Source organism: Canis aureus, chromosome 3, assembly GCF_053574225.1.
Source record: "Canis aureus isolate CA01 chromosome 3, VMU_Caureus_v.1.0, whole genome shotgun sequence".
In the NCBI taxonomy this organism is placed as follows: Eukaryota; Metazoa; Chordata; class Mammalia; order Carnivora; family Canidae; genus Canis; species Canis aureus.
In genome coordinates this window covers 57,438,332-57,452,865 of record NC_135613.1, presented here as the reverse complement: position 1 = coordinate 57,452,865, position 14,534 = coordinate 57,438,332, and the positions used below count along the sequence as shown (strand labels likewise).

Sequence of the window (14,534 nt, the reverse complement as noted above, 5' to 3'; positions counted from 1 at the left end):
GGTTCGGGCAGGAGACAGCCCCACTCGGAGTTGTGAGGAATGGGGGAACCTAGGGGAGCAGGAGAAACGTGGCTTCCCATTAGCTGTGTTCCAGCGTGTGAGCAGGACGCTCTACTGAGGCTGCTTGGTAACCCCCGCCAGGTGGCTGTCCCCGCCAGGGCCACACCTGGCTGTATCGCTGCCTGGGCAGGGCAGGAGGCTGCAGGTGTCAGCAGGTGCCCACCTTGGCTCCCACCAGGGCTACAGGCAGGTATAATATCAGCAGTCACCGCTCCAGGGAGACGCAGTGGGTTCTGAGCTGGAATTAGTGCCTGTGAGGGGACTGGTGTGTGGGCGCCACTGGAGGAGAGGAGGTGCCCCAGGCCGCTAGCTTCTGTGGCTCCCACTCCTGACCACAGGGGTCCTGGTCACTTTTCATCTCCAAAGGAAACTAAGCTTGCTTTTTTAAGTTACTTTTTTTTTTTTTTTAATTATTATACAAGTGACATACGATGGTGGAAAATGCTAAACAGGAAGAGGAAGAAAACCCCTAGGCTTGGGCTCCCCAGGGATGACGAGGGCTCTCGTCTTGGTGCATCTCTTCCCCAGTTCCCTTAGGTACCTGCACGTGAGAATCACGCTCTGTTCCATTTGCTTTTCCCTCAAGCACCCCCCCCAAGGTGATGGTGATGTCCGAGTGGTCTGTGAACCCCTCCTGCAGCATAAGGAGCTCTGTTGGGTGGCCTGTCCGGCTCCCCTGCCCATGCTGCTTCACTGAGGTTGCACATGCAATGCGGAGGGGAGGCTTCTGACCCAGAAAAGGTGCTTAAGGCCTCCCCCCAATCCTGTGCTCCCTGCCCACCCACCCCCAGCAAGATCCTGATAGGAGGGCCCATCACAGCCTCTCAAGGTCCCCAAACTGCCCGCCGTCGCCTCAGAGGCTGTGGCTGGAGTACCTAACGCCCACCGTACCTAGCAGGTCCTGCCCACGACCCAGGCTCAGGGCAGAGGGCCGCCGTCCTGCCATCAGAGGCCCCACGTAGCTGTTAGCTCGGACCCACAGGAAGAGGCTGGAGCGGAAAGTGGGGAATGACCCTTGAAGAAAGAGCAGCCAGGCCCAGGGCACAGTCACCTGCTTTCCCCACTGCAGCTCCAGATGGGTGGTGTACGTGGCCATGGCCAGGGCTTGGGGCTTCACGTGCTGGGCCCAGGTCAGCAGCAGGATGAGGACCACAGAGGCAAACAGAAGCCAGAGGAGACCCAAAATATAGAAGCCCAGGGGGAGGAGGCAGCAGAGGTCAGGGTTGAACAAACGATGGTTTCTGGAGCTATCTGAAGTTCCTCGAGCCACCTCATGGGCCTCTGGGAGGTGGACAAGGGAGGGGACTATTGGGTATTCTGAAGTAGTACAAGGTGAAGTTAATTCTGGGATGCCTAAGAAGGTGTTTGATTCGGAGAGAGTTAGGGTTGTGGTGGGGCTGGTTGGAGTTGTGGTGGGCTCCAAGGTGGTGGGAGGCATGGTGGGCTCCGGGGTGGTTGGGGGCGTTGGGAGCTCCGGGATGGTTGGGGTTGTGGTGGGCTGCGGGGTGGTGGGGGTTGTGGCGGGCTGCGGGGTGGTGGGGGTTGTGGCGGGCTGCGGGGTGGTGGGGGTTGTGGCGGGCTGCGGGGTGGTGGGGGTTGTGGAGGGTGTGGTGGGCTCTGGGGTGATTGGGGTTGTGGTGGGTTCCAGGGTAGTGGGGGGCATGGTGGGCTCTGGGGTGATTGGGGTTGTGGTGGGCTCCAGGGTGGTGGGGGGTGTGGTGGGCTCTGGGGTGGTTGGGGTTGTGGTGGGCTCCAGGGTGGTGGGGGGTGTGGTGGGTTCCGGGGTGGTGGTGGGCACAATGGGCCCCAGGGTACTCGGGAACATGGTCTGTTTCTCAGTGAGCTCCAGGGTGGAAGACAAGTAGGCCATTTGGTGGTCTGGATAAGCAAATGTTGGGTAGAGCAGGCCCCAGTGGGTTGTGTGGGCTTTGGTGTGGGTAGAGAAGCTGACCACAGCCCATGTGGCAGGCGCCTCAACCCCCAGGAGTTTCTCATCCTCATCGTCATAGTTGTCGTAGTCCATGTCACCCCCGTCCATGGGGCTGGGGCAGTCCTTCCCCTGGTAGGTGTGCACGGGCACATTTTTCCAGTTGACACATCGCACGCTGTCCACGTTAGGCGTCGTGGCTTTGGCTTCCACACCCTCCTTCCACAAGTAGACATTATTGCTGTTGTCCCGCAGCCAGCGAGCCAAGTAGAGGATCTCGCAGTCACAAGACCAGGGGTTGCCATGGAGGAAAGTGAACGGCAGGAGGAGGTCCCCAAAGAAGCCTTTAGGTACGGTGCGCAGCCAGTTCCCTTGGAGGTAGAGGGTGTCCAGTTCCCCGAGCCCCTCCAGGAACCCCGGGGGCAGCTCAGTCAACCTATTGTCGGCCAGATTGAGCTTCCTCAGCTGGGCCGTGGGCGCTAGGAGCCTCGGGGGTAGCGTCTTCAGCTTGTTGCCGCGCAGGTAGAGCTCATGGAGGTGGCTCAGGCCATCGAGTGTGCCAGGGGACAGTGCCACCAGCTCATTGAAGGACGCGTCCAGGGTAGTGAGTGCTGGCAGGGCCCGTCCCAGCGACGGCAGGCTTTTCAGCCTGTTGTGGGACACGTCCAGGGTCTCCAGCCGCGGCAGCATCCCATCCACCTGCAGCTGGGTCAGCTGGCTTTGACGCAGGTGCAGCTGGGCCAGCCGGGTCAGAGGTCCCAGCAGGGCCGTGGAGAAGGCACCCAGGGGGTTCTCGGCCAGATGAAGGATGGCCGTGTCCCCTGGCAGGCCCGGGGGCAGTGCCTTCAGCCCCTTGTTGTCACAGTTCACCTCCACCTGGCTGGTCACCTTGGAGACCTCGCAGATGAACTCAGGGCGGCAGAGGCGGGCCAGCAGAAGCAACCACAGGAGCAGATGCATGAGGACCTGGGGAGGGGAGCTTGAGTGGGCACCTTGTGGGTCCTGGCTGCTAGCCCTTGCCCACACTGACCCCCCCCCCAGCCTTGGTGGCCAGCACCACTGCCTGTATGCCGGCACCGCCCCCCCCCACCCGCCCCACCTCTGCTTACCGGCAAACAGAAAGACCTCTGAGGGTGCAGAGCTTCCCGCAGGCTGTGACTGTCCTCTCCTCCAGCTCCAGGGAGGGCCTGGTCGGGGGCAGGAAGGGAACGGGGATGGGGAGGAAATGCCAGCCTGATAGGGACTCCTGTGACCCGGGAGCAGCGTCCCTGCCGGACACAGGCCCTTATCGCCTCCATCCACTGCTGCCCCCAGCCCTCCCTGTGGCTCTTGTCCTGCTGTCCGGCTGCACAGGGCAGATCGGGAGTGGACTCCTCTGACCACCACCGGCCCCAGCTTCTCAGCTTCTCTGGCTGCCACTTGCTTCCCCTCTCTGCCGTTTGCCCTCTCTGCCGTGGTTCCCTCCAACCCACTGGCTGCATTCCGGCCAAGATCACTGGTTCTCCCCTCCCCCGCCGCCCAGCATCCACTGGATTCGTCTCCATTATAACTTCGCTTGTTTTGTGCAGCACGCGTACCTGTGGCCTCTCCCACCTTGGGCCCTGTGCCCCTTATTTTCTTCTTACTTCTCTGGCTGGTTATTTCTCAGTGTTTGTTGATTCCTCTTCCTCTGCCTTTTGTGAAAAGCAAGCCTGCCCCCAGAGTTTGGTCTCTGGCCCTCTCCTTTCTTTTGTGCTACACAAAACCCAACGTGATCCTTATTTGTTTCCATCTTTCAACCACCATCCACGCACCCCAGAGACTCAAATCTACCTCTAGGCCAGACCCCTCTCCAGACACCCGAACATCTGGGTCCCCTGCCCTTTGGATTCCTTGCGTGTTCCACAGGCATTAAGACAATATGTCTAAAGCTAAGCTCATCCTCTCTCCAAATAGGTAACCTTCCTGTGTCATCCAGCCAGCCAGCCACTCAGTGCAAACAATCCCTATCCATGACTGCCATCCTTAACATCCTTAACATCCTTCATCCCCCATCCAACCTGTTGCCAAGTCCTGCTGATTTTACCTCCTAATCTCTCCGGAATCCACTTCTTTCCATCCCTGCTGCCACCATTCCCAGTCCAGGACACCAGTTCTCTAGGGCCTCCCCACCATAGCCTCCTGGCCGGTCTCCTAACTCTGCAACCTCCCATCTCCCCATTTCATGTGGGAGTGGTCTTCTAGAACCACAGATCTGTTCATATCCTTCCACTGCTTAGAACTCATCAGTGGCTCCTGACAGCTCTGAGATCCCTTACGTGGCCTGCAGGGTCCTGCATGGTCTGTTCCTTGCCTACCTGTCCAGCCCTATCTCTTACCACACCACCTTTCATTTTAGATCATACTCTTTCTGCCTGGTCTGTCTTCTCACCCCCTTATCCCCTTATACGCAGTCCTTACTTATCTGGAAAGTCCCAGCCCACAAATTTCTTCCTTGTCGGAGAGGCTTTTAAGACTTCCCAAGACTTGGGGCGCCTGGCTGGCTCAGTTGGTGGAGTGTGGAATGCTTGACTCTTGATCTTGGGGCATGAGTTCAAGCCCCACGTTGGGTGTAGAGATTACTTTGAAACCAAACTTCCCAAGACTGACAAGTTGGGTGCCTATTTCAGACAGCCTGTCACCATGACTGTTGGTCCACTGGCCCTTCGAATGACTAATGTCCTAGCAGGGGTGTCACACAGCCACACCAGTCTGCCCCCGTCTGCTCGCCTCACCACCATTAACACTTTGGCCAGAGGCAGTTAATCCATAGATTTGCCATTTATATTTATGTAATATGTGATATGCCCACTGCAAAAAGTACTTGGAAGCATGGGGGGTCGGGGGACTGAGGAATCAAGCTGCAAGAAGTGTGGGGAGAAGTTGCAGAGAGTGATGTGGAGTGGAGCCCCTGGAGCTGTTGACGATTGCTGTATTCATATCACAGGTTTTAGTGTGAGCAACAGAAAATGTTCCGGCTAATTGAGGATGAAAAGGGATTTGCTGGATGTACATTGGCCACTCCACACACTTCCCAGTAAGGGCTGGAGAACCAGACCTGGAGCTACCCAGAGCAGACCCAGACTGCAGAACCAGTGTGGTGAGCCAAGCTCTGCTCCTGCTCCAACACCAGGTCCCACTGGTCTTGCACAGCCCCAGCTGCTGAGCTGGAGACCCAGTGTCAACCACAACCGCCCCGCACACAGACACAATCCTGCACCGCCTCTGCTCCCTTGGGCTACCAGCTCCCAATTCCAATTCTGGGTGTGTCGGTTTGATCATCGGCCTGTGACCTAGCTGTCAGGGAGTGTGGGAAAACAGGTCCAGCGGTTTCAGCTTCTGTAATAGGAGGCTTCTTCAAACATTCCTAAACTGAAGGCCTTTGCAGACATGGAAAAGAGATCCACATGCTTTGGAACCCACTGAAACGATCCTACGTTTTACTCTCTCCCTATGTTCATGCGCTGAACTTTTGTTCTAATTTCACATCTTTGAATGCTTGGGGTTAACCCTACTTGACTGTTATGAATTCTTTTAATATGATTCTATATTGGTTTGCTCACATTGTATGTAGAACTTTTTATCTCTAAGAAAGTAGAAGTGGCCCATAGATTTCTTCTGAGGGACATGGTCTTTTTCTGTGTGTTTTATTTTGTTATCAAAGTTGTACAGGCCTCATAAGTCAAGTTGGAAAATTTTATATTCTCTAGAAAAGTTTGAGATCACAGGAATTTTCCATTCCATGCAGGGTTGGTGGAAATCACCTATAAAACCGTCTGGACTAGATGCCATTTGGACGTTAGCTTCTGGAATATCTTTCCTGTTTCTACTATAATTTCAGGTCTGTTGAGAGGTTCCTTGAGTCAATTTTGGTAATTGACAGCTCCTCATAAAATATCTATCTCGTGTGGCTATTCAAATTTATTATTGCAGGTTTGAACACTTTAACACTCCTATCATTTATTAAAATCTCCATACCTGGAAGTATAACACTAATGTTTGTTTGTATCTCACTCTTTGTCTTTTCTCTCTCTCTTTTTCTCCCTAGTCTCTCCTGTTTTCATTGGACTTGCCAAAGATTGTCTATTTTATTGGATTTGTCAAAGAACCAGATTTTTTAGTTTTACTAGTCAATTGCTGGTTTTTTTTTCTCTTTGATGATGAATGTCTGCTTCCACTTTTAATAACTTCATGCTTTGAGTTTATTTTCATGTTCTCTTCCTATCTTTAAAAAAATTTTTTTAAGACTTAATCATTTGAGAGAGAGAGAGAGATAATGAGCAGGAGGGGGAGGAGGGGGAGAGGCAGAGGGAGAAGCAGACTCCCTGCTGAGCCGGGAGCCCAATGCGGGACTCGATCCCAGGACCCCGGGGTCATGCCCTGAGCCCAAAGGCAGACGCTTTATCTACTGAGCCACCCAGGTACCCCTCTTCCTACCTTCTTGACTTGAAATCTTAGTTTACTTCAATCTTTCTTGCTTTTCAGGTAAATCCACTTTTAATTCACACTTTTCATCTGAGTACTGCCTTGTGCTATTTCATATGTATTATCATGTAATATCTAAGGATAATATGTGAACTAAAAAAAATCCAACATCCATTCCTCTCGGATAAGAGGACCCCGGTTCCCTTTTGGGAGATTACATCTCCTCAGACAAGTACAGATTTGATAGGAGTCAAGAAGTAGGCACACTGCCCTCTCACTTCGGAGACCCAAATGTCTCTGGAAGTTCCTTCCATCGGATCCTTCCTGTCATGGCCTGAGTTTAGCCCAGGGGTGTAACCTAATCACGGGCAACTATTCTTGTCCTAGGATTTCAAATGGTGAATGTGTTGACAAGAAAGGAGAAAATAGACCTGGACAGCATTCACTTTGAGAAAGTGCTCAGGAAAAGCCATAGAGTGGTTCCTCCTACAAAGGCCACCAGAGCCACCTGATTCCCAAGCAGTCCTGGGTTGTCCATGTTCATTTGTACCCAGTGAGTCCAATATCTTTCCAGCAAGTCTCTGTTTTTTTTTTTTTAATTTTTATTTATTTATGATAGTCACAGAGAGAGAGAGGCAGAGACACAGGCAGAGGGAGAAGCAGGCTCCATGCACTGGGAGCCCGATGTGGGATTCGATCCCGGGTCTCCAGGATCGCGCCCTAGGCCGAAGGCAGGCGCCAAACCGCTGCGCCACCTAGGGATCCCCCAGCAAGTCTCTGTTGCATTAAATTAGGCAGAATTGATCTCATCCAAAGAGCCCAATTCAGTGCGTTAGCTGTGGTTCCTTTTCAAAGAGTTCGTACAGGAGACATTAGTTGGTGGTCTACTCAAAATCCACTCAATTTTTTAAAAAGATTTTATATATTTATTCATGAGAGACACACAGAGAGAGGCAGAAACATAGGCAGAGGCACCCTCATTTCTCTCTTTTTTTTAAGTGGAGTTGATGGCAAAGGTATTTTTAAAATTTCGGGTGGGGGATCCCTGGGTGGCGCAGCGGTTTAGCGCCTGCCTTTGGCCCAGGGCGCGATCCTGGAGACCCGGGATCGAATCCCACGTCGGTTCCCGGTGCATGGAGCCTGCTTCTCCCTCTGCCTATGTCTCTGCCTCTCTCTCTCTCTCTGTGTGTGACTATCATAAATAAATAAAAATTTAAAAAAATACTAAAATAAATAAATAAAATAAAATTTCGGGTGGATTTTTAAACATTAAGCTTTTTTTGAGATCATTACAGACCCACATGCAGTTGTAAGAAATAAGACAGAGACCCTGGTACCCTTTATCCAGTTCCCCCCATTAGTAACATCTTGCAAACCTACCACGCAATATCACAACCTGGATACGGACTCTGTGCTCCCCGTAAGGATCCCTTATGTGGCTCCTTTAGACCCACACTCCTTTCCTACCCCCGACAACCACCGCTCTGTTCATTTCTGCTGTCTTGTCATGCCGAGAAGGTCACCTATGCATGATCACACAGTATAGGACCTTTCTGAGTTGGCTTTGTTCACTTTGCACACTTCTGTGCAGTTTCGTAGTTTGTAGGGTGCACAGGTAGCTCATTTATTTTAATTGCTGGGCGGTGTTCCACCGTGTGGATGTAGCACGGTTTAACCATTCACCAAGTGAAGGCCATCCAGGCTGATTCCAGTTGTTGGCCGTTATAAATAAATCTGTCATAAACGTTAGCGTACAGACTTTTCTGTGAACACCAGTCTCCATTTTCCCAGGGAAATGCCTAGGACTGCGATATCTGGGTCATATTTCTGGGTTGTTGTGTGTTTATATGGGGGAGTTTATCTTTGGGTTATTTTTTTTAAAGATTTATTTATTTGAAAGAGTGTGAGCATGCATGAGCGTGGGGAAGGGTAGAAAGAGACTCTCCAGCAGACTCCCCACTGTGCGGAGCCCACTGCAGGGCTCAATCCCAGGACCCTGAGATCCTGACCTCAGCTGAAATCAAGAGTCTGATGCTTAACTCACTGAGCTACCCTGGCGCCATCAACCACCCCCCCCCCCCCAAGCCTGTTTTCTGTCTGTTGTTCGGAATGGGTGATTTCTGTACTTGTATCTTCCAGCTCACTGGTTCCTTTCTCTGTTGTCTCCATTGTGTTGCGCAGCTCACTCCCTGAGCTTTCATTTCAGCCGTCCTGTCTTTCAGCTTTACACTCTCCCTTCAGTGCTTCCTTAGATCCTCTGCGCCCTTGCTGACATTGAGTCTGCATGGGTTTCATGCATACCTGTAATTTCTTGTTAAAGCATTATTATCATGGCTGCCTTAAAATAATTACCCAGGCGTCCTCACTGAACCTCTGTCCTTTGGACGAGCTGTTGGTTACCCTTGTCATTCATTCTGAGCTCTTTGCAGTTCTTGGTATGATGAATGATTCTTTTGTGTGTGTGTGGAAACATGGCCACTATTGTATTATTTTACAGGAGTCTGGTGGGGTTTTTTTTTAAAGATTTTATTTATTTATTCATGAGAGATGTAGAGAGAGAGGCAGAGACACAGGCAGAGGGAGAAGCAGGCTCCCTGCAGGGATCCCAATGCAGGACTCGATCCCAGGACCCCGGGATCACACCCTGAGCAGAAGGCAGATGCTCCACCATTGAGCCCCCCCAGGCATCCCTATGAGAGTCTGTTTTAGCTGGCATTTTTTGACACCACTCTGTTGAGGAAAGAAAGGTGTTGCCAGGTAGAGGTACAAGTTTGAGCACCCCCTTCAGCTTCTGTTGACATCTGCAGGGGGCTTCTTACTGTGTGTGGGGGTCCCCGCAGCCTCCCAAGTGCTGAAATGAGCGACAGTCCTGACCCTCCTGGCCTCCCTGACGCCCTGCAGTGGGGAGGGGAAGCGGTGCCTCATGACTGCCTGGGTTGGAAGTCCAGGCTCCCCCGTGGTTACTAGCTGGCTAGGGTGAAAGTTCTTGCTCCCCTACTCAGCCTTCCCAGGGGGACCCCACCCTTGCAGGGATGTTGGGGTTCCTCATTGCAAGCCCGGGGAGGGTGGAAATCCAGGCTCACCCTTTGGCCTTTGCAAGTATGGGTGCAGCCACAGTGTGTCTGTGGGATTTGTCTGGAACAGAGGGGTGATTTCCCAGGTTCTGCCATGGTAGGCTACCCTCCCCTGGTCCTTTGGCTAGAGAGGGCAGGCTTTTGTTGGAGCTTTATTATTATTATTAAGATTTTATTTATTTCAGACAGAGAGAGAGAGATTGAGAGCATGAGCAGGGGGAGGGCCAGAGGGAGAAGGAGAAGCAGATGCCCCGCTGAGCAGGGAGCCTGATTTGGGACTTGATCCCAGGACCCCAGGATCATGATCTGAGCCGAAGGCAGATACCCAACTGACTGAACCACCCAGGCACTATTATTATTATTATTATTATTATTATTATTATTATTTTATTTTATTTTCTGTGCCTATTTCCAGGTTCGTGTTTATATGGAATATTCTAGGGTTTCATTGGACTTATGGGCTGAACAAGGGAAAAAGCACATCCACTCCATCTTCCCAGAAGCGGAAATCTCCTTGGTGGATTTTGCTATCTCTCTATTGCAAACTTCTCAGTGTCGCACAGTGGATGATAAACGTACCGCAGGAGGGTGGATTTTATGTATTAACTTGGCCCAGATGCACCATTTGTTAACATTTTGTCTCATTTGCTTTATCACCCTTTCTCAAGTGTGTTTTCCTGAACTGACACGAAACTGGAGATACCATGTCCCTTTGCCGCTAGCATTTCCATGTGTGTCTCCTAACAACAAAGACATTTTTCTTACCTCACTGCAGTGGGATCATTGATTTTGGGAAACTCAACACTGGTGCCCTACTGCCATCCTGTCTGGCGTTTGTATTCCCATTCAGCCAATTGTCTAAAAAAAGTCCCTTATGGCTACCCCCTCTGCCTGGGACCACAGCTCTTTGTTTTCCTATAGTTTCTTTTTTTTAAATTTATTTTTATTTATTTATGATAGACATAGAGAGAGAGAGAGAGAGAGAGGCAGAGACACAGGCAGAGGGAGAAGCAGGCTCCATGCAGGGAGCCTGACGTGGAACTCGATCCAGGGACTCGATCCTGGGACTCCAGGATTGCGCCCTGGGCCAAAGGCAGGCGTGAAACCACTGAGCCACCCAGGGAGCCCCTGCTTTCCTATAGTTTCTTAAACTGTCTTTATTTTTCGGACTTTGACATTTTTGAAAAACCACAGTCCAGTGATTACATAGAATGTCCCTCAATTATGTAGAATTTCCCTCCGTCTGCCTGATGTTTCCCGTGATTGGATATTGGGTGTGTTTCTCTGGCACAACTGTCACCGAAGTGATGTGGCTTTCTTGGGGCAATCGTATCAGGAAATACCTCCATTTGACCTGTTTCTTTTATTTTTTATTTTTTTTATTTTTTTTATTTTTTAATTTATTTATTTATGATAGTCACAGAGAGAGAGAGAGAGGCAGAGACACAGGCAGAGGGAGGAGCAGGCTCCATGCACCGGGAGCCCGATGTGGGATTCGATCCCAGGTCTCCAGGATCGCGCCCTGGGCCAAAGACAGGCGCTAAACCGCTGCGCCATCCAGGGATCCCCGTTTGACCTGTTTCTGATGATGTTGACTTTGATACGCAGTTAAGGTGGAATCCACCGAGCTTTTCCACTATCGAGTTCCTGTTTTTCCTTTGGTCACTCAGGAGGGCTTTCGTGGGGACGTATTTGATGCTATGTCAATACCCTGTTCCTTATTAAACTTTGGCCTGTAAACTGCAGCACCCAATTGCCTGAATTGATTATTGCCAGGAAGGTTAAAAAAAAAAAAAAACACTTTTTTTTAGGTGATTTAAATTTGTTCCTTTTCCTTGTAAGCAGAGGAACCAGACTAAAACATAACATTAGGATCGGAGACAGGGTTTCATGGGGCCGGTGCCGAGTGCCATCGGATGGAATGGAATGTCTGTGCCCAGTGTTTGCACAGCAAGGCCTCTCACGGAGCCGTCTCCTGGGGTCGCTTGGGCTCTACCCCTGGGCCTCCGTCAGCCCCGCCGCAGCGGATTCGGTGGCTGCAGCTCCTCTGGGACCCCCAGGAGGGACACCAGTCTTCAAGCTCTAGACGGGGCAGGTCCCTGCACCCTAAGTTCCCCCAGCCCTGCCGCCAGGGCTGCTGTGGTGCTGCACGTGGCCACGTCTCCACCCCGCAGCGAGCAGACCTTGGGACGCCGCTCGGCTGCGGGCCTCAGGGGACACCTGCTCAGTGGGGGGAGAGGAGCCAGCACACCAAACGGCAGCTGTCCCGTGGTTCCGGTCTGCGGCCACCCCACGCTCACGGCTCCTGCTTCCAGCCTCTCCGGGAGGCTGCCCACACCCCGTGGCCTGGGCATGTCGTTCACTGGGACAGCCCGGCCTGCGGGCCACTCGAGCCACGCAGAAATTCTCCCGTGTTATGGTTTGTGGTCATGGTATCTTGTTTAAGAAAATCCCACCCAGGGACACCTGAGTGGCTCAGCGGTGAAGGCACTCAAGTGTCTGCCTTCAGCCCAGGTCATGATCCCGGGGTCCTGGGATCAAGCCCTACATTGGGGTCCCCGCAGGGAGCCTGCTTCTCCCTCTGCCTGTGTCTCTGTCTCTTTCTGTGTCTCTCATGAATAGATAAATAAAAATCTTTTTAAAAATCTTTAATCCACCTGGAGTTTACTTTTGCATACCATGTGAAACAGGGATATAACTTTCCTTCTTTCCTTTTTGTTTTCTCCCCCACACAGTGAGGCAACCACCTACCCTGTCCGCTGGTCTAACCTGTCCTTCCTGATGTCACTGCACTGTTAGCCCACACCACGCTTCCGTGTGCACACGGGCAGCTCCTCTGCTCTTAGCCGGTTCTCTTCTTCTATTTATCAGCAGCTATGCAGTGGCAGTTGTTTGTTTGTTTGTTTTTTTAAGATTTTTCTTTTTTTCAAGATTTTATTTATTTATTCATGAGAGACACAGAGAGAGAGAGAGACAGGCAGAGACACAGGCAGAGGGAGAAGCAGGCTCCATGCAGGGAGCCCAACCTGGGACTCGATCCAGGGTCCCCAGGATCAGGCCCTGGGCTGAAGGCAGCGCTAAACCACTGAGCCACCCGGGCGGCAGTTGGTTTTTGTGTATTTGTTTGTTGTTACTTGCTTGCTATAACTTCTGTGGTATGTTTTAATATCTGGTAGGGTGACTCCCTCCCCTTTTCTTTTTCACACCTGATGTGGCTATTCATGGACCATTAAACTGTCATAAACATTTTATCTTTTTTTTTAAGATTTTATTTATTTATTCATGAGAGACAGAGAGACAGAGACATAGGCAGAGGGAGGAGAAGCCCGATGCGAGATTCTGTCCCAGGACCCCGGGATTATGACCTGAGCCAAAGGCAGACACTCAACCACTGAGCCACCCAGTTGCCTCGCATTTTCCTATTTCTAATTGTATAAGCATGGGATCTGTCTCCATGAGTCCACTAGTGCAGTTAATAATATTGGTAGATTTTTCTGTGATAAACCATTTGAATTGGTTAAAAAAAAATGGTCTCAGCAGCACGTAATAGAAAACCAGCAATGCGGGATCCCCGGGTGGTGCAGCGGTTTAGCGCCTGCGTTTGGCCCAGGGCGCGATCCTGGAGACCCGGGATCGAATCCCACGTCGGGCTCCCGGTGCATGGAGCCTGCTTCTCCCTCTGCCTGTGTCTCTGCCTCTCTCTCTCTCTGTGTGACTATCATAAATAAATAAAAATTAAAAAAAAAAAAGAAAACCAGCAATGCCTTCTTAAAATCTTTTTTTTAATTAATTAATTAATTAATTGAGAGAGAGGCAGAGACACAGGAGGAGGGAGAAGCAGTCTCCATGCCGGAAGTCTGACGTGGGACTTGATCCCGGGACTCCAAGATCGCGCCCTGGGCCAAAGGCAGGCACCAAAGTGCTGAGCCACCCAGGGATCCCCTGCTTTCTTAAAATCTAAGGGCATTATTTTTTTTTTAAATTTATTTATTTAAGTAATCGCTATACTCAATGCGGGGCTCAAACTCACAACCCCAAGGTCAAGAGTGGCAGACACGCTGCTCCACGGATTCAACCAGCCAGTTAACTCCCCAGCCAGCAGTCTGGAGATGGGCCCCTCTCAGGTTGGCCTAGCAGCTTGATAGCGTCATTCAGTAGCAAGGAGCTCATCTTTCTAGCATACCATCTTTGTCCTCTGTCACGGTCACCTCATGGTCACAACATGGCTGCCACCCTCAAATGCATAAATCTGGTGGTGGAAGGGAAGGGGTGAGAGCAGAAGCACAAAACTGCTTTACCATACGTGACTCTCCTTTTACCAGCTGAGGACAACCTTTCCCAGCAGCCCTGTCCCCTGGCTGACTTCTAGTGACATTGGTCAGAGGTGGGTCATGGTGCTTCTGACTGCAAGAGAGGGTTGCCTTCTGAGCGTCTGGAGAAGATAGGCTTCAGTGACTAATCGTGGCCCATCCATTGGGGCTGGGCACAGGCTGCTGCTCTCAGCAAGATGGAGCTCTGTCCAGAGGAAAGAAGAGCAAATCATCCTGGCATTTGTGGGACGGACTTGACTTAATCAGGTTGGATGGTGTCCTTTTCAATAAACCTTTGGATGTGGTTGGCCCATGTTTTATGTAGGATTTTCACATTTATGTTCCTAAGTGAATGAGGCTGGTGTTTTAATTTTCTTGTGGTGTCTTTAGCTGAAGTCAGAACTTCTAAAATGAGATGGCTTGCCTTCTTTTTCTTTTTTATTTATTTGAGAGACAGAGTACATGAGCAGGGGGAGCGGCAGAGGGAGAGGGAGAAGCAGACTCCCTGCTGAGCAGGGAGCGCAATTCGAGAGGCTCCATCCCAGGACCCCGGGACCATGACCTGAGCTGAAGGCAGACGCTTAACCAACTGAGCCGCCCGGAGTACTTTGCCTTCTTTATCTATTTTGGGGAAGAACTTGTGTAAAATCAGATGATCCATTCCTTGAAAGTTTGATAGATCTCACCTATAAAGTCACTAGGGCGTCCCGGGGTGTTTGT

General features: G+C 51.1%; 1 protein-coding gene across 1 annotated transcript; it reads right to left on the bottom strand.

Annotated features, from left to right (window-relative positions):
* Nucleotides 1-440: 440 nt before the first annotated feature.
* GP1BA (glycoprotein Ib platelet subunit alpha) lies at nt 441-3,410 on the bottom strand. Its single transcript, XM_077893044.1, has 2 exons — nt 3,097-3,410; nt 441-2,953 (listed from the first exon to the last, which is right to left on the bottom strand). The coding sequence occupies exons 1-2, from the start codon at nt 3,283-3,285 to the stop codon at nt 914-916; spliced, it is 2,229 nt and encodes a 742-aa protein (XP_077749170.1). The 5' UTR covers nt 3,286-3,410; the 3' UTR covers nt 441-913.
* Nucleotides 3,411-14,534: the final 11,124 nt, after the last annotated feature.